Source organism: Falco punctatus (assembly GCF_963210335.1).
Source record: "Falco punctatus genome assembly, chromosome: 1".
NCBI lineage: Eukaryota > Metazoa > Chordata > Aves > Falconiformes > Falconidae > Falco > Falco punctatus.
In genome coordinates this window covers 12366098-12393229 of record NC_137580.1, presented here as the reverse complement: position 1 = coordinate 12393229, position 27132 = coordinate 12366098, and the positions used below count along the sequence as shown (strand labels likewise).

The 27132-nt window shown below is 47.9% G+C and overlaps 1 protein-coding gene across 3 annotated transcripts in view; it reads left to right on the top strand.

The window, feature by feature from the left end:
* RNF150 (ring finger protein 150) overlaps positions 1–14766 on the top strand; it is a 222449-nt gene extending 207683 nt beyond the window's left edge. For all 3 annotated transcript variants that reach the window (XM_080403070.1, XM_080403069.1, XM_080403068.1), the window contains one exon: positions 6770–14766. In XM_080403070.1, the coding sequence (XP_080259196.1) occupies positions 6770–6888 (119 nt within the window). In that variant the 3' untranslated portion in view covers positions 6889–14766. The remainder of the gene's footprint in view (positions 1–6769) is intronic.
* The last annotated feature ends 12366 nt before the right edge of the window (positions 14767–27132 follow it).

Here is a 27132-nt window from a genome sequence, read left to right as displayed (position 1 = left end):
CTAGAAGATACGCTTGAGTCAGACAATGTGCAGGTTAATGCTGTAACTGAAAAAATCAGGTTTATGGGTTCTTACCTGGCTACCCAGAATCAGTGAAGGCCAGAATGATGATGATGATGTTACCCCTTTGTACTGCAGGGTGTTTGAAGACAGGGAACTGTGGCTTTGGCTGTTTTCCGTTAAGAGATGCCATTCTCCCAAAACATATATCCTAGAGAAAGATTAAGGGAAGAAAGTTTGTTGCCTTTTCAAGCAGTAAGAAGAAAAAACAAGTTTTCTTTGGGAGGGAGTCTAGTGTTTATGTCACCCAGTCTCTCAACTGCTTCGGGGTTTCATTCAGTTTAACACATTCTTGAAATGTTGTCTTGGATGAATCTTGCCACGTCATGGCATTTGGTTCTTCCTGGTGTGCTGATGTTCGGGTGTTCTTTGCAATGTGTTTCAGACATCATCTGCTTTATTCACTGGATGAGGCTCTGTTGCCATTAATACATTCACAGAGCTCTGGCTTGTTATTTATGGAAAAGACTCTTAACCTTTTCTTCCAAAAGCAGTTACCATGCTCAAGTACTTTTTCCCCTTGCTGCTCAGATAAGCGTGTCTCTGATGCTAGGGAACAGCAATAAAGTATTTCCCCAGTACTTTGTTCTCAGTTGTAGCTGGCCAGATTTCTTCATCCGTTTTATTAGCCTCTTTGTACAAAAGGACTGCATAGTAACAGGTTTTTTATAACCCTTTCTCCTCAAACATATTCCCCCTGCTTCTTTTGTGTTAAAGATTTTATAGGCATTTCTTTGTGTGTTTTATTTCAGTTGTTTTTTGTTAGTGCAGTTATAGCCTGTTCTAAAGTGTTACGATTATCGAGATGACATGGAAGTATTTGAGACTTGTAAAATGATGCAATAAGAAGTATTGGACGATTAATTTGAGAATGATTTTAAGAACTGGTAATTTTTTGAAGGAGAGGGTCTTAGCAATAAAGTGGAAGGGGTTGCTATTTGGGGTACTAACTTCGTAAGACCATGCTCCTCCTTTTAGACTATAAGCACCAAAGTGATGCTGTGGCAGGGCCGCAGTAGCAGAGAGCAGTAAACTCTGTACGGTGAAGTGCATTCTTGGGCAAAGAAAACTAGAGGGCTCCAGGCTGTCATAAATCAAATGTGATGAATAGTGTTCTCGTTGTTCTGATAATGGAAACAATCTGAATAACACTGCTTGCGTTGACAGTTTGCTGTGGCTTCATGCTGAACAGAATCTGTTTTGGTAAAGATTCCATATCGATGCCTCTAATGAGCCTGGATATGTTTTCTTCTCAGGTCCTCAGAGCTCCAGGAGATGGTCACATTTCTGGTTTCTTCCAGAGCAAAATGCTTCTAGACATACCTGCCTGGAGGCAATGTTTGTTTAGTAGAAGCAAGCCCCAGACTGGAATAAGGTTCATGCTAACAGATAAATTTTAGATATTTATCTAGTTCTGAGAGCATACCTGTCATCAGGGATTTCATGTTCTATCTTCAGAAAATTAGGAGTTCTGAAATGTGTATTTCACCATGGTGAGAATGTGAAATGAGTAATGAAATCAAGTCCAAGTTTTGCTGTATATTGTCAAAATGAGGTTTTAGACAATTCCATTATCTGCTGTACAACTTCTGCCAGCTTCTGCCAGCTGAATTTTTCACAGCATTTCATTAGGTGGATCAATCAATAATTATTCATTTCTCCTCAAAGCTGGGCATCTACCATCAAGAACAGGAGATCTGCGCAAAACAAGATTTGTTTCTTGTGCTAAACGCTCACTTTATGGCTACGCAAATGGGTTACACCTAGGTCAGCAGCTCGGTAGCAGCTTTTTTCTTACCCTCTGATTCCTGTGACTGTCACAAGATGAAGAAGGCCGTTAGCATCTGCACAGCTCTGTGTAACAGTTTAATTGTGTGTGGAGCAGGACTGAGTATGCTGAATTAGTTCATGGAGAGCTGATAATAAATGAGGGAAGGGAGAACTGTCTCCCAACTGAATAGTTTATTGCTGTGGCCCAAGTTTTTAATGCACAAGAATAGGAGGGTGTTGGTTTTAGTTACACTTTCAGCAGACGAATTACACACTTGCTGGCCGCTCTCATTTGACATGTAATAATCGATACTTCCGTGCTTACTCACAAATGGGTGTAATAGCAGAGAGCTACCTGAAGGTCCAGAGAGGGAAAAAGGTCTGTCATCGTAGACAAACCTTATATGCATTCAATGCTGAGAATCTTTTGCTGTATAACATTTTAGTGTGTTATTTTTCTGCTGATTTCCTGGATGCAAATTGCTCATGAGCCTTTTATAGCCCAGTCATGGGGTTCTGCAGCTTTTCTGGTTCTGTGAGCTTGAGGGAAATCTCAGCCGCTGGGGCAAGCAGGAACAATTTTAGGAAAGCCCCATAGCACTGCCCATGTCCTAGGGGCATCAGAACACAGTGTTGGATGTGGCCTTCTTGGGAGGAGCACAGTGGTGAGCGGGAGTGAGGCCTCCGTGAGTTCAAAACTCACCACAGTTACATCAGCTTGTTCCTCATCCTCGAGTGTGTCATTACAAGTATGTAGAATCCTAGCATCGTAGAACGGTTTGGGTTGGAAGGGACCTTAGAGATCATCTAGTTCCAGCCCCCTGCCACAGGCAGGGACACCTCCCACCAGCCCAGGTTGCTCCCAGCCCCGTCCAGCCTGGCCTTGAGCACTGCCAGGGATGGGGCACCCACAGCTGCTCTGGGCAACCTGGGACAGTGCCTCACCACCTCACAATAAAGAATTTCTTCCTAATATCTAACCTAAATCTATCCTCTTAGTTTAAAGCCGTTATCTCTTGTCCTGTCACTGCAGACCCTACTAAAACATCTTGATTTCTGCCCGTGCCTGTATGCTTACAAACACATGACAGATGAAGGTTTTTGTAAATGCACTTTTCACTCCCTGTTGAATGCTTAGGTCCCTCCCAAGACTCTTGCAAACAGTATCAGTTTCTTGGAAAGCCATCGTATGACCTTCTTCTTTTGGAATATTTATTAGTGTACAACCGCTACAGACTTACTCAAAGCGTTAGAAGCAGCAGCAACAGTAGGTAACTGTTACTTGTGTACAGTCTTAATGTTTTTAAAGCACCGGAGTGAGCAATTAGCTATTTTCATCTTTGTTTGGTTGCAAGTGTACTCAAATATAAACATAAATTAATGAACTTTGCAATAAGTAAGGGCTGTACCACTGTTATGTAAGGCAGTTCCATATCTACATGGTGATATTCTTCCTGCATTCGCGTAATTAAAGTAATACTGGCTAGAGGAGGAGTTTGGTTTATTGCACCTCTCAAATGAATGTGTGTCAGGGAATATGAGTGAATGGAAAAAGTCTGTCTGGAAGTAGGCAGCATGCTGTGGTGTATTGCGTTTCGCTGACATGAGAGGAATGTGGCAGTGAGGTCTACAGTTGCCTGCTGTAGGCACTGACACTCGGGCTGAAAAGCAGCTTGGGATGTGCCTTTTGCTTCATTAAGCAAGAGGCTTTATGCCTGTGGTGTCAGGTGCTGTAAAACACGGTGGAAGTGTTATAGTGTATGTTGTTAGACAGGACTGCCAATCTCAAACATCTAAGTCGCAAATCAGATATATCAACATAAAATCTGTCTAGAAGTTAGAGGTACGTTTTTGAAAAAGTCTTTATTTCCTTTTTACTTCTTAAGATTCATTTATTTTTAAGTGAAAGCTGAGATCTTCACTGAAACTTGAGATCCTCGCCTGACTTCAGGGCTTTAAGAAAAACACCAAATTTCAGAAAACTTGCAGAAAGCCCATAAAAATTCTTAACAGTGAGTCGGGCATCTTTTATACAAGCTGTGTGATTGTATAAGCTTTGTCATTGTAAATAGGATCTAAAAAGCAAGGATGCAAAATGCAGGCTAAGCTCCTGGCACTTGCAGTTTAGTAGAGGTTTGCTTACCTTTAACAAATGTCACTAACACTGCTGGCTCGTGTTATTGAGCAGCCAGCCAAAAAAAAAAAAAAAAAAAAAAGCCCACGCAGTCTAGAAAGCCTGTGTTGTGTGTGGGAGCCACGGTGAGGCAGTTTGTAGACCTCACAGCCAGAGTTACCTACAGCTGATCCGTAACTGATGTAAGCATCCCAGAGTTTCATTCTGTGCATGCTGGGATCAGTAGTAGGACTCCTGTTGGCAAGAGCAAGCACGTCATGCTGAGGGGTGCATTAACTTCCTTGTGTTGTCTGTGTCTTCCAAAGAAATGTCAGTGCGGACCCCTTCCCTGAGGGGGAAGGTGGTGTCTGAGTTTTTCTCCTCACTCTGCTGAAGCAGCAGACTGTAGCTTTAGGGTTTTAAACCACCACACTGTTAGCAAGCAAGGAAGTTGAAGCATTCGTGTTTCTAGGCACTTCCACAGTGCTGGAAAAGCAATGCCAGGGCACAGGCATGGACATTTTTGTTCATTGTTCCTACTGACCTGCACTTCAGTTCTAAAGACAAGCTACAAAGCCCACACTGTGGAAAGACGCTAAGAGCCAGGAATTTGAATAGTTGTGTAGGATTTTTAATGTAAAACTCAAATTAGCTTGTTTGGAAAGTGGGTGCTCCTGTACATAGGTTAGGCGGTTGGTAGGTGAGCTGTAAATCTGCTTCTGTCACGTCTGCCTGTCTTGAACTCAGTTAAGATCTTTCTCTGCTGTGCAACCCTAGAAAAAACAACAATTCTTGAAATAGCATTTCAGCACCAAAAACACTCCTCATTTGATGCTGACATTTGGTATTGGCAGCTCAGGCTGCCTCTTTGGCGTGCGTGCGGCTGTCACCATTGAGTCAGACCTTCTTTCCTGCACAGCTAGTTCAGATGAAAATCACCTTTCTCCCAGGAGTACGCCAAGTGGCTGTTTAACATGGCTAAGCCTCAGGAACTCTGTCGTGCAAATACAAACTTGCTCTTAGGTCAACATTTGAGGCATCATTTTCATTGTTTTTAAGAATCCTATTAGTTATAGAGGAATGATAGATCACCCAGTGGCCTGGGACCGCATCATTCTGGTTCAGGGAGCTGTTGCCCCTACAGATGATGCTTTAGGTCTTACAGGTGTCTGTGATGCACTTTTGTACTCTTGGATCTAGCAGTTCACCTAATGGTTCCATGTAATTGAAGCCACTGAAGTCTGCAGGTGATACTCAGTTTGTAAGTACTTCCTCCCCCTCCAGTGGAGGACTTTTGTAGTCAGAAGCAAGGCCTTGAAATGTTTTACTACTGTCATATTGACAGTGAAAAAAAGATACAGCTATAAAGAGGTTGTGTGCGTTAATTATTTATCTTGTAATCAGGAAAGTATAAAAATACTCCAGGGTGAAAATTGGGAAGGGTTGTAAAGTAAAGCACGGACTCTTTTAGTTTGAATAATACAGATTCCACTCAAGCTTTCTCCGCAGAAGGTGAGGTCTAATCCTAGTACAAGTAAATACATGTATTTTCTCTAGAACAGATTTAAAAATCATGCAGCTTTTGAGAGGAGACTAATTGTGCTCACTTAGCTTCAAGTGAATAATTAAACTGTGAGGAGTTATTATTTTCCTGGCTCCTCTGTAATGTTTCTTATTACTTAGATACCAACTTTTAGACTTTTTAGCATCAATCGAGCATTGCTTCCATTGTTTGGAAAGTAAACTATGTAAAGAAAAAACTGCCACCGATTTAAATATATTCTCTTGTTATAGTATATGTATAATATAACTATCATCATTGTAATTAAACCACTGGAAAATATGAGCCATCAACTTTTTTCTCTCAGGGACTCAGCCACCTATGGGAGCTTTGTGCCTTTGAAGATCTCCCCAGACACCCAGTGTGCTTTGCTCCTCCTGATTGTTCTTGAAATAAAATTAGCTCTTAGTCCTTTAAAATCTGTTGGCCTTATCTGCTACTAAATACACACATAGTAAGTGCTGTGGGATCAAAACAAAAACAAGTTTTTACTCCTACACTTGTAGTTTGATGGGATTTGCAGTTTGGCAAAAGTCAATAATCTGACTCTTACTGTATTTGGGATCATGGTGGATTAAAGTAGATGCCTTTGGCCTGGATCAAGAACCTGCAAGGTATCTTCAAACTTAAGGAAATGGTGAATAGAAAATGGAGTGGGAAAGGATGAGAGAAAGCACCTGAGAAGGCAGGTAGCCTGGTTCTGAGTCCTGGGGCAGAACTAACGCCACCCGTACCACTCCTTCCAGACATTAGCCTAGCACCCTCTTAAAAGTCTCCGCTAACAGAGATTCTGTCACCCAGTGAGGGTTTGGGCAGATTTTTTTTTTTGGTTAGAAATGTTTTCCTGATGGCTGACTCACTCCCCCAGGTGCCCATGGCTTTGTCCTTAGCTTGCTGCCTTTGTGGGGAGAGTAGGATGGTGCCAGGTGGAGGAAATAAAAGGGTACAGGGAGCAAAGTGCTCAGGTGGTGGGAGGAAGGTCAGGGAGATGAAGGGCCTGGCTGGAGAGTCCTAGGGGGATTAGGAGAAGAAAGTGTTACCCATCCAGGCTCCTTGACATTGTGTTTCTCACTACTGATGGCTTGAACTTTCTTATTTTTTTAAAATGCTTTAGATGGATACTGAAGAAGAGCACAGTTTGGAGTTGAAGCGCAACCTCAGGGGTGGAGAAACCTCTGGGTCCCCCCTGCAGAACTAAAAAGCATAATACATTGACAGAAAGACATGACCATAATGCCCTTTTCCTGTCTTTTCTACCCTCACAGATGAACAGGAGCCAGCAGTCAGCAGTGATTCAGATATTTCATTGATTATGGCAATGGAGGTTGGACTGTCCGATGTGGAGCTTTCCACTGATCAAGACTGCGAAGAGGTGAAATCTTGAAAAACGAACAGAGATCCAACACTAAACTACAGGGGAGGGTCACAGGGAGGGACCGAGTCAGCTTTCTAGGATTTGGACCAGTCATGCACATGCCTCCAGAGCACTGTCACTCCTGCACACTCCATTCTGAGATGGTCACGAAAAGCAATAGCAACAGTTGTGTCTGCCTGGATGCGATTTCATCATCTACATACGTTCATTTTGTTCACATGGGAGATGAACGCTTCCAGTTTACCCACGTGCTTGAAAGCGGTCATGTAACTCTTCAGTGGCTCATAAATACGCAACTGAAATGACAGCTTGAGTGTTTTCTACACTTGTTCGATCGGGGGGTTGTTTCTATTTTTTTGAAAAGGCATATGTTTGTTATGTTTGTTTGTTTGTTTATAGTTTGTTATGGACGGACGCTCTGTTTCAGTTGACTGACCCCAGCTTTTTCAAGAGTTCAGCCCAGAAATCTGAATTCCCATTCACTGGTCACTTCATGATCTGAATCCCAAGATTTATCACTGCCTTGTTGTTTCTGCATGAAGTACATGTGGCTTCAGAAGGATGGTGCACCAGCACCCTGCATTAAAGGGAAGCCTGCTTTCATTAAGTGGGAGCCTTGGAAATGGTATATTGGGAGGGCCTTTATTTGCAAGAGAGCTCTGAATCATCAGAGATTGCTGAGATCTGGGTTAAAACTGCACTGTGTTGGCTGTCATTTGGAGCTCTGTTCTAGGCAAGTATTGTACAGTGTGAAGGAGAGAAAGAAAAGCTTAAGCCTTCACTCTGTCCTTGTAGTCCTTTGCTCTATTTTATGCTATTAGCAGTTGTCAGCACATTAATGGCCTTCCTTCAAATCACAATTCAGTGGCTAGAAAAGACATTCTAGTAAAACATCGCGTCTTTTCTAAATTTTACTGACCAGTAGGCTAAAGGAGTGTTGCAGAGGTTTCCAGAGGCAGCTTGTTAACAGCTGTGCATTATGCGGCTGACAAGAATATTCTTAGAAAGGGTCTGGAGATGCTGATACCGGTGTCAGAAACTGCTAATGAAGGAGGCAGCAGCTAGCTGAAATGTTTACTTCCTGGTTTATTTTGGGTTTTTTCTCAGTGCGTTTCACTTCTTATGTTTGGATGGCAGTTTTTGTCTGCTTCTTTTCAAACACAGGAGTTCAGGTGGTTTGTTGCCCTCCAGAGTCTCTGTCAACATTGTCGCAAGTGTAATGGAATACTTGCAATTTGTATATAGATATATATATACCAAAACATGTTGGGCAGAGGGGAGGGAATTTGAAAATAAACAGAACTATATCATAAGTCAAAACATCTACATAATAATGATCTGTGATGATTATTTAATTCATTCCGAGCTCTGCTTTCCAGGGGAAAGCTTATCATCACTTGTTCAGTGTACGATTTTGTTTTTCAGTCAAAATACTCAACTGTGAAGAAGCATTTTTAGCTTACTGTTATACAAGAGTACATGCTTTCTGTGACAGTCAGATGATTTGAATCACATTACTGCCTCCTGAGTAAGTCCATAGAATCAACAATTCATCTTGCATCGAAATTTCGTGGAGAGGTCAAACATTTTGACTTGGTTGTGTCATGGCAGCATCTCAGAATGCAACTGTTAGGGTTCTTGCTGCCTTTAATCTCCTTGTGGATTACTAGTTAGATGTGGAAACCAATTTCCAGCCAAAATTCAGTTTGTCAGATCTTATTCGGGAGCAAATGTGTTTAGAACTATCCCTAAAATTTTGGCTGACTTACTTCTTCAGTACAGGAAGAAGGAAGAATTATATTCCGTGCTTTTCGGTCCAGTTAGAACTCAGTTCATTTTGTACCTTAATTTTTGTGATGTTCTCAGTCCCTAAATTGCAGGGTAACTTTGAGGCAAAGAGCACAGCCTAATCATCCTTCAAAACCGTGATCCGGAAATGTGCCGTTACATTTTTATAAAGCCATTTGAAAGGACATCACTTTTTAATTAAAGAGATACAGGTAGCTGGAAATCCACTTGATTCAAAAAGTTAAACATCATTCCAGAGGGCAGAGCTAGGTCACTCTTCCTGACATTTGTGGTTCTGTAATTGTGTTTTCTTTTTTTTCCTTTTTTTTTTTTTTTTTTGTTTTCTCTATTCCTTGCTGCTATGGGAAAGGCCCACAGCATTAGGGGAACCGATGGTGAAATTCAGCCCTACACCAGAGGGTTTTCACAAGGTACTGCATCAGCTCCACTTTAGCTCTGGAGGTAGTGTTGAAATGGGATTTAAGTGGTGCTTACACCAAATACTGGCCCTTCACACAGGAATGAAATTCATCTGAAATTACTGCAGGGGAAAGAGTGAAGGTGGTAATACACACTCAGATCTCTCTATGGAAAGTACACACACTGGTCCAGTTTCTTCTCTAGCGCTGGAGCCTGGGTGCTACATATCACAGGAACATCACAAACACAATGTCCGAGTTGTCAGTGATGTCTCAGTGTCCACCCATTGCAGCCCAGCACACAGACAAAAAACTCCTGGCCAAACCGTTTGTGTTTCAGAGGAGCTGTCACAAAGTCTTTGTTTTATTTCACAAACTTAATTAAGTTAATCTTAATGATAGATTGACCAATTACCTGTTGCTATAGCGGAGTCACCCACGGCAGAGCAAGCGAGGTCTGTCGAAAAGCAAGGCAGGAGGTGAAGCTCCCAGCTGATGCTGAGCTGGGTCCTTTGACCAGCAAAATCATCAGAGGGAGCTGTCCTAAAGGGGCATCACATGGATGGTAACTGAGACTCTGCCCATATTTCTAGGCGTTAGTGAAGGCTTTTTGGAGAGGAATCACACTGCGTGCTCTTTTCCTAAGTATCCCATACTCGTTGTGGTCCCTCAGGGTCCACAGGTGGCCCGCTGGCAGCGACAGGGTCTAGGCTGGGTGAGACATTTTTACATATCACTGTACTGTGGTCTTTCAAAAGAGACATCCTAGCAAATCTGCTTCAGGAGCCTTTCTGCTTTCGTTTTCCCAGTTCTACCTGCAGTTTCACTCAGGAAAGAGGTTTTTCCATCCCTGTGCTCAGGTGTTCTACTGTTAAGTGATAACAAGCGCAAAGCCAGGTTACGTATCACTGAAGCCAAAACTTTGGAAAGCACTTAAGTAAATGTTTTATTCCGTCCTTTTTCAGAAAAGCACTTATTGCTGATTTTGGACTTGCACATTATTTTTAACAGGTCTTCTATGAGCATAATTAAGCCCCTGTGTCAGATAGAAATGTTTTCCTAAAGCAGGACCTGGCTGACAACATTCTTTGTATATATAACCTGTGAAATGCCTTGGGAATTTGAGGTGCTTCCTACATAGTAAGACCTGCAGATGTATGTTTGTAACATATATGAAAGCCTTAATTCTGCAGTTCTATGTGCCCATGCACAATTTTGCTTACATGAGTCTCTCCACTGAGATTCATGACAGGGTAAAATGAAACCTCCTGATTTGAAGCTTTGGGCAAGATCAGTCCCATCCTGAGCGTTGTGTGAGTCCTCAGTACTGCTGCCCACTAAGCTTGGGCTGTGGCGTTAAATACGTGGGATGTCGATGCCAGGGATGCAGCACCGCCTGTTCGGAAGGGAGAGCAGCCTTTAGCACACAGCCAGGAAAAAGCAAAATCCTCTGGTGCCCTCTGACGAACAATTGCTCATGCACATAATTCTGCAGGCTGGCGCTGTGACTGTCCGCCAGCACAGGGCAGAGGGCTCCTCCTGCGCAGGGCCAGTGCCAGAGGGGGCACAGCTCTCTGAGCAAGGCACTCTTGTCATTAAGCTGATCTTGTCTCTCTCTGAGCTCTTCCTGTCTGGTCATCTGAGGCTCTTTTTTTCCTTCTTTTCCATGAGCACGTAGTAGGTGGGAGAAGCATTCGCCTTGGTGGGGCTCATCTTCACTGAGGCTGGATCACAGGGTGAAACTTGGGACAGACAGAGACTGCTCTGAGTATCCTTTGATTTTCGTGGGTTTCACTAAACTGCCTTCCCAAAGGTCTGTTCAGTAGGTAGGACACATAAAAAGTTACATGGGCAGAATTTTGCACTCAAAAATGACCTAATGTGTGCACGGAGATGTGCAGGGCACCAGCTCTCCATCCCTTCCCCACAGCTGACCCATCCTGGTGGGGATACAGGTCTGGCATTAGCTGAGGTTTTGGGGTTTTTTTTATTTTCTGACTGCTTGATAACCTCAAAACCAGGATCAAGACAATCACAGTACTGCAGTTCATTCTTTTAAGTATTCTATAGAATTAAATTGCCATGTATGCATATAAAAGTGCATTGGTATGACTATGGAAACTATATGGTAACAAAAATAGAATCAGCTGCTGTTGTTAGACTTTTGCATGAGGGAGATTGTGGCACTAAAGAAAAAGGCTTTATAGAGGCAATTTGGAAAAAAAACAGTTATTGAATCCCATACGATAAGAGTTCCCTCGGATCTCGGTACTTTAATGACCCCTGGATCAGATCCAGAGGAAGCCACTGCAAGAAGGGAGCAGTACTTGGTCTCTTGTTTAATGACTCGTTCGGGAGATATTCTGATTTTAGTTAACAAAATGAACCCAAGCACCTCTTGATGGATCCAGCTCTGAATTTAGTCTTTCTCAAAGAATATGCATTTTGTGCTCCAAAGTTTTTGTTGTCAAACCTGTTATCCCACCCTCCTTTCCCCCTTGCTAAGTGCTTATCTAATTTGAAAAATGCCTGGCTCAGAAGACCTTTGCGTATGGACAGGTTGCCCTGGCAGGTGTCTGCAGATCACTTAACGCTTCTGTGTATACTTCTAGTCATCGGTACAACACACTTACAGACTTTCCATAAAGTGTGTTTTATTTGCCATTCTTGTTAAACCTGGAGTGCAGTCGTCGTATAGATTTTCCAGCGTTTTGCCTTACAGACTTTTTCCTTTGAATATATGCCACAGCCCTTTGAGCGGATTCTGTGATGAACGGGCAAAGACGGGGGCACAGGTCCTGGTATATACATTGCTGAACTGCAAGTCCTTGTTGTGACGATTGGTCTGTACTGAAATGACGACAGAGGTTGTACGTAACAGCGGGAAATGCCTTTCAGCCCAGGCAGCTGGGAAGCTCCCAGGCTGCGGTTGTTAGAGGCTCGTTCCTTCATGGTCTCTGTAGAAAAGCTCCTGACTAAGCACACAGTTTGAAATAAGCCAGGAACAGGAATTTATAAGCTGGGCAAACCAAGAAAACCAATAGTAATTTATTGATTTCTGTTCGTTAGCAATAATGGACTATTTTTAACCATTTGGTGTGCTTGTAGATCCCTGTTGTAGGGCCAAAGTTACAGGTCTGCCAGGAACAGGGGCCAGGACAAGCTGACTCTCTAAACGGAAGAGAGAGTGCTTAGTTTCTGTTGGGAGGCCTGTGTTTTGCTGGACTGAAATGGTAGAGAAGTCCAGCACGTTCCTTTACCAGCCCCTCTCGCATATGTTTGTTCTAGTGTGAGCCTTTGTTGCAGGGGAAGGAGATTATGGGATCAAGCTAATGCTGCATCGCTTCCTCTCTTGCATTTTGTGCTCCCTATATCTCTTGTAGCAGGTGGGACCGCTCTGGTTTGGCGTGGGGGCAAGGGGCCAGCCTAAGTTCAGCCTGAGAGCCTAATGAAAGGTGGACTGTGGGGTTTTGGCAGATTCAGGGCAGCTGAGCTTCTTCATAAGCAGTGCTGACTGGGATTGCTGCTCCATTGAAGAACACCAAGCGTTGATTCATTTGGTTTATAGATGCAAAATGTGTGAGCATATATGGGGCAACCAGCATGACAGAAATGAATGGGCTTGGTTAACGCAAGCGGTGAAAAACAATGTCATGAAGTATTTAGGGGTGAGGGAAAATGAGGGTGGAGGCGTTGTTTTTGCAGACATTTTAAAGGGGGGCGATTGATCCAACAGAAGTGCTTCTTTTATTTTACCAAGCTGTTACCTGAACTAATTGATGGTTTCGCAGTTGAAAGAGGAACGCCAGATGGACTTTCTAGTCTGCATTTGTTTGCATAGCAGATGGCAGCGGCGGGCTGGGACGGCGGGTGAGGAGCAGGCTGCCCTCTGCCGCGCAGCTTCCCCTGCCCAGCTGGAAACCCACTCTGCTCTCTTTCTCTTCTTTGGCACTTCTTTTTCAAAGGAAAAAAAACAAACAAACAAAAAAAAAAAAACCTTCTGAGCAGGAGCTACATTTCAAGGGGAGAAATGGAGAAGAAAGATGAATGAAAGATGTTGTGGATTTTGAATGAAAAGCCAATGGATTAATTTTCCATCTGAAATTAATCTTGTCTCAACTATTTTAATTGTGAATCAGTGGAAGTTCTTTCTTTCTGGAGTGAATGCCAGGAGGGGAAAAAAAAAAAAAAAAAGGGAGAGGAGAAAAAAAATAGCGTTTTCCCTTTCTTGTTTATTTCTTGATTCTTCAGTCCTGTGTAGCATTACAAACAATAGCAAGATCAAGATGCTTGTTTGCTCTGAATGTATACAGTTATTTCAGATGTCAAATATCTAAACGTTTTGTATGTATACGTAATACCATCCTTCCAGCTTGTTTCATGTTAGGAACCTGAAATGTCTGTACCATTTTATAATTAGAAATGTAAAGAGGGGACAGCGGGTGGGAGGGTCTGTGATTTTTATAGCAAAATGTTCCTTGTATTTAGTGAACATTTAAAATGGTTTTGTACTTGTCAAAATATACATTCCATCCATTTCCAGAAGAGAACTATTTTTATTTAGAGTAGTTTATAAGCAAACCAAAAAAATGTGGCGTCCCATTCGTACGCAGTTCATGGACAGAGCAGAAGTATCCTGGTTTTCAGTGATGGCTCCAAAGCTTTTTCCAGCCACGTCTCTTCTCACACGCTGCACAGCCATACCAGCAAATGCCAGTGTTAAAAAGGGAAGAAAAATCACTAACTAAATAAATACCATATGGATCAGCGCACAGCTTACCAAAATAACTTCCAGTTTGGAGGCAACGGTCTGTCCCAGTGAAATTCTCCAAGGTAATTGCTCCTGCTCTGGACAGGAGGAGTGGATTTACTGGGAGGCCTTCAGCCTACATGCTGTGGCTCTGGTTGCACCGGGGCTCCCTCGAGATGGGAACCTGTCTGAACTGAAGCTGGTTTGCTGATAAGGCAGTCGGTTTCTACAGGCTGGCCAGCTCGTGTTTGACTGTGGAATCCACCCTTCATCTTCACATTTTAAAAAAAAATTTCCTTTCTCTAGATGGCTGCACTTTTGTTTGTGAAACACCTAGGAGAAGACCATGGCAAAATCACACGGTGCACAGGCGGTTCTTTTTCTTATCGTTAGCTGTCCCCCCACCCCGCCCCGCTACCTGTGACTTGCTGCCAAAACAGTGCAGTAGCAGTTTGTGAAGCGAGAGCCTTCTTTTCTAGCGTGACTTTCTGTACAGTATTGCAAATATACTTTAACTCTTTTTCTGATATTTTATAACATGTACATCTTCCCCTCCAATGCACTTTATCTCTCTTGAAAAATGTGGGAGTCAGAGAAGTATCATCTTAAAGGGATTTGCCTGAAATCGAGGCACACAGATTTTGGATATTTTTTTTTTTTCCTTCTTGCTTTGTTATATACTGTAAATGCTAAAGAGCATGGACAGTGACTCAACTGGGGGAAGTACCGAAATGTTGAGGCTAATATTTGGAAGCATTATTCAGTAGTACAACACGGCTATTTTTGTTATATAGAGAATTATAATGTAAATATGTGAGACTGTGTTATTATGTACTAGTAAAATATTGCAACTCTCAAAGTTAAGATGGTGAATTCCAAGGAATTTTATTGCAGGTTTTTTAATAAAACGAATCTGATTACTGTGTCGTACATATTTTCTAACAGACTGTGTAAAGGTGGCGTTTCCTGGTGTGTGGAACTTGCAGCTCGTTTCTTTCTGAACTCGGCTTCTGCAGACTTTGACGTTCACAGGAGCAGAACCTATAGCAGGAAGGGACCCAGGTGGCAGCCTGGCCCTTGTGCCACCGCTCCAGCCCCAGTCACTGCTCTGGTCCCCCCTATCCTTCAGCTTCTTTTGATCGGACAGCAGCGGCTGCGTGGGAGGTAAGTGCCTCCGCTTCCGGAGGAGAGCTGCAGCCTCACCCTGGACGATGGGCTTGATGTGTTAAAATAGCTTTAAAAGGTGACGGCTCCACCGTGCCTCGGTGGGAATTGCATGGCCCTTGTGAGGGGTCACCCGGCTGCTCTTCTCTTGCCTCGTCAGCCACAGCTCCGCATCCTTGGGAGCAGAGGGCCATGGGACAGCCCCAGGGGGTGTCCTGCCATCCAGCATAGGTGTGCTGCTTACAAGAGGTTTGAGACACAGTAAAATCCCTGCCTAAAAGAAATTTTAAGAGGCTTAAGGAGGAGTTTTCCAGTAGACACAGAGGGCAGCAGGCAACAGTCCCTGAAGGAGGGCCACATCCTGCCACGAGGGCCCAGCCTGGCCCGCGTTTTGTGCTTGCTGGCCAGTGCCGCCAGCACACGTGCATCTCTCCCAGCCACACCAGTGCGTTCAGGGCCTCGTCGACATGCCAAATCGGTTGGGGCCCTAACTCGGATCTCACTCAGGAGCAAGGAAGGCAGTAGCCATGGGCTGGGCGTCACAGCCAGCTCCCCCTGCCTCCTTGCTCCTGTGCACCCACCCTCCCACTGAGCTTTGCTCTTGCTGCTCACGACAGGGGCAGCGGGCTGGCTCAGAGGAGGAAAACCGAGTGTGATTTAATGTGGCTTTATCAGCAATGCTGGGAATTATTTTTCCTCTCCCCACCCATGTCAGCCAGTCAGCGGCACAGCCTGGAGCTCCCCATCCCACCAGCCCTGCTCCAAGGGCAGAAGCCCTCCTCACCGAATCAAACCCCGGGCCGCCTTCGGAAAGAGATAGTAGGTATTGAGATTTATATAGATAGATATATATAGCGCCAAGGAATCTGCGCTCGCTTTTCCCCACACGTCTCGCTCCCTGCCCACTGCTTTGTTCTCTGCCTTCATTTAATAACTGGCCAGGGGAGCGAGGGAGCGGGGCCGGTTTCCCTTGGCAGGCAGCTGTGCGCAGTTGCTATGTGATCTGCACACACAACACAGCTGCCGCCAGTGCTGCGGATCTGGCAGGAGGCAGCACGCTCAGAAGGAACGCAGCGTGGAGCTGCTGGGAATGGCATCAGGGCTATAAATAACGAGGGGTGTAAGGCAATTAATTCCAGGATGCAAGCACATACTTGGGGCTGGTGTTACATCACTCTCTTCTCTACTATATATGGGATTCGTTTCTGGTCAAAATATGGAAATAAAGCAGTGCTGTTCTACGCTCTGTTGGGGTTTGTTTCTCCAGAAGGAAAAAGGCGAATAATACTCACTCCTGTGATTCAAGGAGGTGACCCTCAGCCCTGTCACGGTCGGTGGGGAGGGCTTGAGGTTCAAACGGAATTTACCCAGATTTGCACCGTGCAATGATATGTGCAACCCAGGGTCCCTTCTGTCCCGTGATACCCAAACCATGCTGGGAAAGCAAGCCAGCTTTGTGCTGCACACCTGAAGGGGAGACGCGGTCATCTGTACTGGGCCTTGGGGAGCCACTGTGGAAAAAAATGCTCTGAGAAGGCAGTTCTGTATGTAACACAGGAAAATCGGGTCTGGGGGCATCCCAGGGGGAATAAGAGAACTTCACAGCCCACAACCATCTAATGGGTTGGTGCATCTGTCATAGATAAGTCATAGGAAATCAGTGCTCAGTAAGTGAGGGTGTAATTTTGCAACAAGCTCATTCCTCAGCCTTTGATCCCTGTGCAAACAAGCTGCCAGCAAGCCCTGGCAGCGGGAAAGTGTCACCACCCTCATGTGCCTGGGCCACCCTCTGCTGCAGGCTACCACATTGCTCCTGGGGACATCCTTCTGGACACGTGCATCTCAGCAGCTTGGCTTTATGGTCCATCCTTTCACCTGACAGCAAAGACAGGCTTGCACAGGGAGGCCGGCAGCGACCCATGGTGGCTGAAGCCCAGGCAGATGTCCATCCTCCTGCTCCAGCTAGGAAGTATGGTAGCTCCTGGCAGGGGGACAGAGCAGTCATCTGGGAGCGGTAACGCCTTAGATGTGTTGGCAGAGCCCCAGAGCTCATCTCTCAGAGCCCGTAGCTCAGCTGACGTTGTTCCTCTGTCCCTGCTCGGGGCAGCCGCGCTGGCTCAGCCGAGACCGGGAGCAGGTGCCCACAAAGGAGTAAAACCACCAGGGCAGCCGCCCCCCTCCACGTCGCTCCCGGTTTTGCAGAGGTCGATTATATCCCTGTGGTGTCAACGCTTCCCAGGTGCAGGGGCCAACCTCACGCAGTGGGACACTGCGCCGTGTCCCAGCACAGCCCCGCTGCCCTTCCCAGACCCCACTGCCCTTTCCTCACCTGCCCAGCGTGGGGGGTGCCGGCCGGAGCGTGATGCCAGGCAGGGAGGATGGAGGCAAGCCCCACGGTGGGACCGCATCCAAGGTACCACCCAGCACCGTGATGGGAAACACTCCCAGCACCCACGGGTGTCGGCTGTTCCCTGCATGCACCCACCCAGCGTGCGGGCGGCGCATCCCAGCCAGTGACCCCCAAAGGCTAGGGGTGCCGGGGGGTGGGTGCCCACCGGGGGGGTTGGGTGCCCACCCAGGTGCTGGCTGTTAGGCTGGTTGTGCTATTCGGTGTTTTCTGCCCAGTCTCAGCTTCTGGAGGCGAAGGAGTGAGGGCTGGGGGGGGGGGGGGGGGGGGGGGGGCGAAGGGCTGGGGGGTGAGGCAGGCTTGCAGCCCAGAGGGATGAGAAGAAAGGGTTTCCAAAAAATGCGTGACAAGGGGCGTTTATCGTTCGGGGCGGAGGCAGCTGCTGCATCCCGCTCCTTCCCCGCAGCGCGTCTCTCCGGCAGGAGGCTCCCCCGCCTCGCAAATGCACGGCCCGGCCCCGGGCGGGCACCGTGGCCCTGGGGGGACACCCGTGGGGCTGGGGGACATTCGCGGGCGTGCGGTGCCCCCGCACCCCGCCGGGCGCTGCTGGGCTGCCCGGGGCCGATGGCACCCACCCGGCAATGGTTATGACTCCACTCGGTGGGATTGTCTTTGTTTATTGAGTTAAAATAAGGAGTATTTATTCTGTTAAATACGTGAAAGGCACCGCTGGGATGTTTTTCCCTGCCGTCCCTTGAGTGTCCCCCCTTGTGCCAGCCCGAGGTCCCCGTCACCTCCCCCAGCCGATGAAAGGGACAGAGCCCTCTCAGGCTTCCCCCCCGTTGGCGGCTTCCCCCCTGTTGGCCATCGCAGGGGTCGGGGGAAGCTCTCTGGCCATCTCAGCAGGCGTGAGGAAGCACAGGGGTCCCCCCAGACGAGACCCCCAGGTCTGGGGTGCAAGTCGGCAGGTGCTGGAGGAGCACAGCACCTTGCAGGATGGGGACAGAGGGCCGGAGGTCGCTGAACTGAAGGGCTGCAATTAGCCCTTGACACCGGCTTGGGCAGGTCCCCCTGGTCACCCGGGGGGTATTTGCAGGAAAGCCCAGGAAAGCCGTAAGTGCAGCAGGGGTTCTGCTTGCTGGTGCATCCATCTGGCCCAGTAGATTTGTTGGAGGGGAGCAGGACTGTTCACAGAGAGGAAAAACAAAGGGAAACCCGAGCAAAGACAACTACTGATGGTGGCTTGAGCAGCAGGTGAGCAGCAGGACAGGGGCAAGAGCAGGGCTGGAGGCCAGTGCTGCAGCCTCCGCCACAGCCCGACCACCTGGGTGAAGGAGATGGCACATTTTAGCTGCACTTTAGCTAAAGGAGCGTTTTTAAAGCAAAACAGTTGAACTTCCGTTTGTGCACACAGTTACAACATTTTAAAGCAGGTTATTTTGGCATGGCTTTGGTTACAGATCAGTCTGTGGAAGAACAGACCCAGGCACAAATGCCAGAGTCACCCTGCACGGGGAATTGTAGTCAAGTGGGAGTGGGACTTGGAGGGATGATGACGATGACACTACACAACCCCAAACTGGAGCATGATGCCCATTGTAGGGTGCTGGATCTCACATCCTATTCCAGCCCAATTATGAAAAAAACCCCATGTGTACACAGACACCGTTAACTGGACACAATTCAGCCAGTATCTGGATCAGCCTTAGTACCATTCACCACCTCAGCCGAGGTCCTTACCTATCCAAGCTGAGTTTCATTCCCACAAGACACAGCACAGGCTGGCGGTACAGCTTTGAGGTGTAAATTACTTCATCCCCCCCAACCCTGGAGTGCATTCACCTGCAGAGTGACGATTGACAGCAGCACTGCAGGAGCAGGGAGGTTGTTCACAGAATCACAGAACAGTCAGGGTTGGGTGGCACCTCTGGAGACCTCCCAGCCCAACCCCTGCCACAGCAGGGTCACCCAGAGCGGGCTGCACAGGATCACGTCCAGGCGGGTTCTGAGTGTCTCCAGAGAAGGAGACCCCCCAGCCCCTCTGGGCAGCCTGCCCCAGCGCTCTGCCACCCTCACGGTGAAGAAGTTCTCCCTCACGTTCAGAGGGAGCTGCCTGTGCCTCGGCGTGTGCCCGTTGCCCCTCGCCCTGTCGCTGGGCACCGCTGGCAGAGCCTGGCCCCGTCCTCCTGGCGCTGGCCCTGAAGCTGTTTGCAGCCATCGCTCAGAGCCCTCTCAGCCCTCCCTTCCCCGGGCTGAGCAGCCGCAGGTGTCCCAGCCTGCCCTCCCCCGGGAGGTGCCCAGGCCCCTCACCCCCTGCGCAGCCCCCGCCGGGCCCTCCCCAGCAGCTCCCCGTCTCTGGAACTGGGGAGCCCAGCGCTGGGCACAGCACTCCCGGGGCGGCCTCCCCAGGGCAGAGCCGAGGGGCAGGGTCACCTCCCTGCGCCTGCTGGCCACGCTCCTCCTCATGCCCCCCAGGGCGCCACCGGCCTCCTGGGCCACCGGGGCTGGCTGCCGGCCCGGGGGCAGCTGCTGTGCCCCGGCACTGCCCGGCCCTTCCCCGCAGAGCTGCCTCCCCGCAGGCAGCCCCCAGCCCCTGCTGGTGCGTGGGGCTGTGCCCCCCCGGGGCAGGGCCTGGCACCGGCCTCTGCTGGGCTCCATCAGGTCCCTCCTGCCCAGCCCTCACACCAGGTGCCTCAGGAGGAACTCTGGGGAGGCAGGAGATGAGTTTTGCTTTCAAGCTGGTTGGAGTGTGAGAGTCAGAAAATACCAAAGAGCGGATGAGGGGAGTCACACACAGTGTGTCTCTTACAGTGCTCTTCTGGCCAGGGTGGTGTTTTTTTAAGTAATTGTCCTAAAGGACAACAGAGAAGGGGGTTTTCTTGCAGAAAATTGACCCTGGGTGACTGTCAGCTGGTGAAGCTGCTCTGAAAAGGATCGTTAGTGCTGAGGGAAACAACTTCTGTGTTTGCTTGCCATCAGCGAAGCCCCAAACACAAGCAGCTGCCGGACTCCCCCAGCTGCGTGCGATGGGGGTAGGGGTGACCAGCCGGGGTCATTCCTGCCACCAGGTGTGGGGGGTGGGTGCAGCAATCGGCAGTTGCAGTACCCGTGGGGCTGGTGCTATAAAACCCACCGAGCCCTGGAGAGGAAAGTGTGGTTTGTTTGTTTTCCCTTTGTTTGCTGCATCTTAGGGACTTGCTTTGCTTTCTCCTGTGGAAGAAAATGGCTTGGAGTAATGCTGGGGAGCGGCTGCTCAGGCTGTGAAGAAAGGACTTGCCTGTGCTGTGACAGGTAGGGAAGTGTATTGAGTGGTTTTTAGGTGTTTTATTTTTTTCCCCCTGAAACTGGTTGTCCTTTGCTGGAGTGGCCTGCCCAGCTCATGGTCTAAAATGCTCCTTGAGTGCTCCTGGTGCGTTGCTCCCTGGGACCCTTTGGTTTGCTTGGGTTTGATGTGTACTTTTTACCAAAAGGCTAATTTTTTTCCCAAAAAATAACTTGGGTTTGGGTACTCCCTGGTGGCTGGCTCCTTACCTGACAAGGGAGCATTACTCTGGGCTGAGGACCCGCTCAGTGACGTGACCACCCCAGGCCAGCTGCAGGGCTGAGCCGTGTCTCTCCAGGTCCCCCTGCGGAGCAGGGCTCGAGGGGGCAAGTGGGCAGTATGGAGACAGGTGGGTTTCACTCCTGCTTCTGCTAAGCCTGATGATTTTCCCCCAGCTCCCCTGCTCGCTGGGGGGAGACATCCACTGGTGGGTGGTCGGGCTGATGCAGCCCACAGCAGAGATGTCCCCTCGGGAGCGGTGATGCAGTCTGAAATGCTCTCAGGAGCGATGTTCCCACTGCAGGCAGGTGGTGTGGGAGGGCTGTGCGGGTAGGGGCAAGAGCTGCACTACTCTTGTCACAGGCAGATTGGTGTTAGAAGGCTCCGAGGACATCAAACCGATCTCAGTCTGGGGTCTGTAGCATCTCTGACAATCTTTGCATAGTGTGGGCTTAATTTGGGCAAATTGGTGATGGAGTGTTGAGTGAACTGACTGAGTACATCCTCAGATCAAGGGTGTAGAAACAGCACGTGGCCGGGGCGGTGGTAGTTATTGCTTGAGTGCTGTACATGTGTTTTGTTGGCAGCCAAGCTCCATCAATGGCGAAGCAGCTCTGCTCTGACCGCGAGAGTTTTTCTCTCCTGTGTTGCAGATGATAATCTTATGCAGTGGTGAGATCATCTCCCTTGAGATGAAACCTCGCTAGCAAAGGAGCAAATCAGTGCCACTGAATCTCACTCCTCAAACATCTGAGACATTAAACAGAGCAATTCAGAAATCTATTTGACCATCTCCAAGATGTGAAGTCTGACTCCACACGGGTGACACATTAAATATAATTTGCACTTGGAGCATAAATACAACTTTGACTTTCTTGAAGAAGAGTGTCAGCTTGCTTTGGTTTGCCCTTGGTTGTAACACCAGAAATGTCCCTAAATACTGTTACTCTTGCTGGTGTTAGGACAGATAATATTTCCTATCTTTTTTTCTCAAATTTGGATGGAAACATAGGTTACTCCTGCCTTTTGGTTTATATAATGCTTGCTGATAGCCAGGAAGTCAAATGCTTTTCTTTTGCTTTAAATAATTTACTGTAAACACGGTCATCCTCATTGCTCCTTTCTCACTAACTTTGTTACCCCCTTTCAAAGGGCTGTGGCCCTCTGACACTGAACAAGGGGTACAGAAACTGCAGTTACTCCAAAGACCTGACTGAGAGCTTTTATTAAAGTGTTTAAAGCTCAAAAAATATCCATGCTTCCATTTTCTCCTCTTCAGAAGAAGGTCACACTGCTGGCTTTTTTTTTTTTTTTTTTTTTTTTTTTTGACAAAAGAACCTTTGAAAGCAACATGTTAAAATACTTTTTTTTTTTTTTTTTTTTAAATAAAGATCTCAGGGGTTAGCTGTATTGAGGGGGGGGTCAGTGTTGTGCATGTTAAGGAAGAGGGGTTTGTTTGGGGTTCTTTTAATGGAAAACATTGGAGCTGGGAATCAATGGTCTTGGACCACTGGTGTGAGCTGTGAGAGCACAGGCTCAACAGAGCTGTGCAGGAGGTGTTGTTTGTGGCCCCCTTGCTGGAGGGATGCTGGTGGCTGAAGAAGACCAGTAGCTTGAGCTGGGGCAGCAACTTGGTGGGAGAGACCCATGTGACAGGTCATTTTGAGTTTGATGGAGGAGTAGGCAGCAGGAGCCAGACCTGCTGGGTACCTTTGTTTCCCACATGTGTAAGACATGACAGTGGATGAAGTTCCCTAAAATTTGCTTCCTTTGTATGATTTTTATTTTTTTTTACCCAACCTGGAGCCTCTTGGTCAGATCCAGTTTGCTGTTGCAGCCCCACAGGTGTTGATGCATTTATTCTAGACTCCCACTCAGTGAGGTTGCAATTGGGCCTCCTGTTCCTTAGGTTAGGCTTAGACCTCATTTATTGCTTGCTTCTGCAGAAGTCTGGATGCTCAGGAGCATTTCTGCTTCCCTGCCTCTTCTCCATTACTACTGTAATTCTTTGTGTTGACCTGACTTTGAGCTTGTCACATGGCAACAAATTATTGCATGCAGACAGCTACAGATGAGTTATGCCTTAAAGAAATGTCTCTTAAAATTGGCTACAACGGAGCAGGGTATTCGGAAATCTCTGGGATGTGTGGTGCCTTTTCTGATGTAGTTCAACTGGCAAAGCAGAAGAAACGAGGAGAGAAGGGGACAGGACACACAAACAGCAGTGAGGTGGTGCTGTTGCATGTGAACTGACTGGGGAGGGAAAAGAGGCTGCAGAGTTGTATGTTGGGAGCAGTGGTTTGGATAAATGGCAGGTGCAGAAAGCTCAGAGGGGTCTTCTGAGGGTGGGTCAAGCCCACAGTAATAGCAGAGTAAATGCAAGCATTTGGCTTTGTATGCAAAGAGTTCCAGAGCATTTCTGGGTGCAGGCACTCATGGGACAGTTAGGAAAAGAGCTTAGAAAATGTAACAGAACGACCATAGATTCATGGCACCCATGCTAGCAAGTGCTGCATCCCAGGAAGCTGCCTGGCTTCTGCCCTGTGCACAGAGGAGCAGCACTGCTGAGCCCAGGGCTGGCATGGGGGACCCCAGCTCCAGCCTGACCCCAAGGACCAGCAGTTGCTGCACCCACGAGCACTGCCACACAGGGAGTTGGGTGTCCCTGAACCGCAGCGGCTGTGTCCTGGGTGACACCACTGGGCTCTTCGGTGAGCATGTCTGTCACGGCCTCTTTGCTCCATGGTCATGGGAAGAGGGGTTTGCCTTCCCTCAGTGCCACAGGGGGCCACTGATGCCTGGAGGCTCACTTCCATGACCTGGGGCACGTAAAGGCAGGCTCCCGTGGTCACTGCTGCTTTGGCTTCTCAGCATACGTGTGTAGCTGCTGAAGCTGGAAGGGGAGAGCCACCCCCTCCTCGCAGGTCCTGGCCATACCAGATGAGACAGCCTCCTCTGTTCTTTGTACCCCAGCAACACTTATGTGTGTGCAATGGCTTCAGCAGGGAATATGCCCCAGCTGGTGGTCAGGTCTGAGCCCTCAACAGCTGCCAAAGGTCACCCACCCACCTCTGGGGATGCTCAAAGCCTGGGGCTGCCATGTGGAAAGGGTTCATCTCCCTCCCAATGTTCTAGCCCGAGGGAAAATGTCACCCATCAGTCAGCCCTCCTGCTGATGATGCCCAGTCTGGCAAACTGGATAAACGCAAGCATCATTCAAACCAGTCCAACAGGGTATGGGCCTCCCAGTGCCTTTCCCAGTCCCTCTTCCTTTGCAGGGAGCAATTCCTAAAAGCATTTTAGGCAGTACATGAAGAGGAAGGGCAGGAGTTCTCTGTGGTGTCCCTCTGAAGTATCCAGGAGCTAGCAGCAAATTGCTAGTAAAAGGCAGACTGGTTGCTCTGATGTATTTTGAAGTGCATTTTTCCTTCTACCCTTTCAGTGCAAGTTTTCAGATGTTCATATTCTGATCACACAGGAGGAGCTATTTTTTGCAGCAACACCTTCCTGCACTGACGGCGCTCATGCAGCTCTGACCTGGTTTTTGTTTATCATACAAAAGGTGAAGGAAAAGGTTCTTCTCTCTTTGGGGTGTGTATGCATGAGCTGGGAGTATGGTGGGTGTTTTTTGCTTTGGGATTATTTTTTTTTTTTTTTTTTTCTCCACAGTATCTTTGCTCTTTGGCTGTGGACGGTCTATAGTCTCTGTACAGTTTGTACCTACAGAAATTCAGGCCCGGCAGCCGCCTGCCTCTCACAGTGGTGGTTATCATCCACCTTCACTTATCATCCGCTTGCCTGCATGCCTGGAGCATCACAAGCCCAGGTTCCTGGGCAATGTGGTGGGGGGGGCTGTTTGCCCTACAGTGATGCAATGCGAAACCCACATTGGTGGTGGGTATTTGCTGTATATCAAGGGCTGTGCCTCTTGCAGCCAGTCTTGGGGAGCTGCCGAGGGCAGGGGAGCCACGGCTGCCTGGCAAGCTGGGGCGGGGGGGGCTGGAAATCGCACTGGGATTTGTGTTAGCTGCTGTTCAGTCCTGTGTCTGCAGTGCTCTGGGCATTTTTAGCCAGTCCTCAGAAAACTGGTATCTGCCACAAGAAGCACCTGGAGAGCTGTAAATTTTGTAGAATACAAAGCACTTTCTACCCCATTAAAGACGGATATCTGGTTACTTGGTTTGTACAGGAAGCTTAGGAGACGTGTAAAATAAAAACAATCATCTAGTTATTTACTCCTGCCTGAGATCAAGGCATGAAACATATGAAATCTAAAAGCAATGAAAGGAAATACCACAATGCAATGTCCTATTGATCTGTGGGATTTGCTGCTGCTTGAGATGATGGTGCCACAGGTAACATTTGTAGCTGTACTAGGTAGAATTAAAATAATTATAGGATGGAAACAAACCAAAACACAAGTTCCTTGGGCTTAAAGCTTTCTACTGAGCCCTTGTTGGCTGGTGCGGTCCAGAAGAAAGGCTTTCTGCCATCCATGCGTAGTACTGCAGTGCCCCGTTACACACACTATGAATGTTTTATGTCTCGCTCGTAACATCTCCTCGGGAAGGCCGAGTGCCAGACCCTCGGCTGGCAGAAATCAATGCAGTGCTGCTGGCTTTGGAGACAGGCTGCCCCTGCCGCAGGCTCAGCCGGCTCCCTCGCAGCAGCGCTGGGCTGGGAGGATCACGTGCATGCAATAAAATCGAAAGATGTTCAAGAAACAGGGTAGGAAGTGAAGGAAACCCTTGCTTCTGCTGGCGGGGGTGGGGGGGAACAACAGGCTGGCATATCAAAGCAAGCAGGGGAGTGGGCACAGGCGGTTTGGATGGCGCAAGGTGACAGGGAAGATGCGGTGCCTGGCCGTGCAGGCTGGGAAGATGGGGGGGGGTGGGGTGGCATTTTTAACAACCCCTCTCCTGCCACTGCCTCTACGCCAGTGCAGCAGGGCGGCTGCGGTGCCTTAGCAGCTGCCTGGACCTACGCCCCTGACACCTGTCTGTGGTCAAGGAGTAATTGGTTGCACCATGGTACTAAGGAAATGATTAATTTTAACTATGATGTGTTACAGAGCTCTAGCGTTTGGGTTTTTTTTTTAATTTTAAGCTGTAGTTAACACATTGCTGTAATAAGCAGCCCAGCCAACCCCGTTTGATGGATATTAGCAGGCTGAGCAAGCATGGGAGCTAGGGGATGGGCAATAGGAAGAGGACGGCTTGACCTTTCCCTGCACACCATTTCTGTGTGTGTATTATAACAGCTTAGTGTTGTGGATGTGGCTACAGTAGCTTTTACTGCTTTCCTTTTCAGAGTACGGGGAGGATCAGGCTCTTTGGGAGCTGGCGGGGGGGGGGGAGGGGGGGGGGGCTGGCCTCACCACCCCTGTGGAGCTTCCTGGCTACCCATGTCCACACTGGGCATGGAGGTGCCTTGCTGCCTGCTTACACTCAAGTTGGAAACATACTTGAGGGCGCTCATGTCAAGCAATAACTGCTTAGATGATTTCTTTCTGGTACACAGCCAGAGTTTCCTTTCCATTGCACTTCAGACTAAATCTACTTTGTTACCAGAAGGGAAAAAAAAAAAACAATACACAACTATTAAATAAAACATGGGGACAGTAGAAAACAGAGATTTAGTTCTTATGAAGTGGTGACTACTTTTGACTTGTATTAGAGCTGATTGATGGGAGCTCAGTTTGCATTATCCTTTGTAAGAAATGCAGCTTGCAGGAATGGCTTCTCCAGTGGTGTGCTGCTTCATCTGGCAGGTCTCAAAGACCACACAGGGGTTTAAATATGTGCAAAATGTAGCCTCCAAGGATATCCCCATCAGCCCTCTCCGCAGTGACATACAACAGTTATGCATGAGAACAAGGCAGTTCACAAGACTGATGCCTTTTTCCTTTTCCCCAATAGCTCCTGCATCCTTGGACCCCACCAAACAGAGCCACTGAGTGTGTGGGTTGTCTCTTCAAGACAATAACTGGAGACCAGGTGAGAGCGAAGACTTGAACAGCAGTCTCTCATATGGGCAGGGAAGCAGGGGCTTCAATTACCCATGTGACTGGCTGTGGAAAAAACCTCAGAACTTCTCATCTGGGTTTTCAGCTGCCCATCTAGGAGCGGGCACTTGCAAGGCTCTGAGTTTGTTTCCACCAGCACAATAGCACACGATGGAAATGTTCCTGTGAGAGCCATGTAAGAGGGTTTCCCTTCCAGTTCCTAATATCCCACTGCAGCGC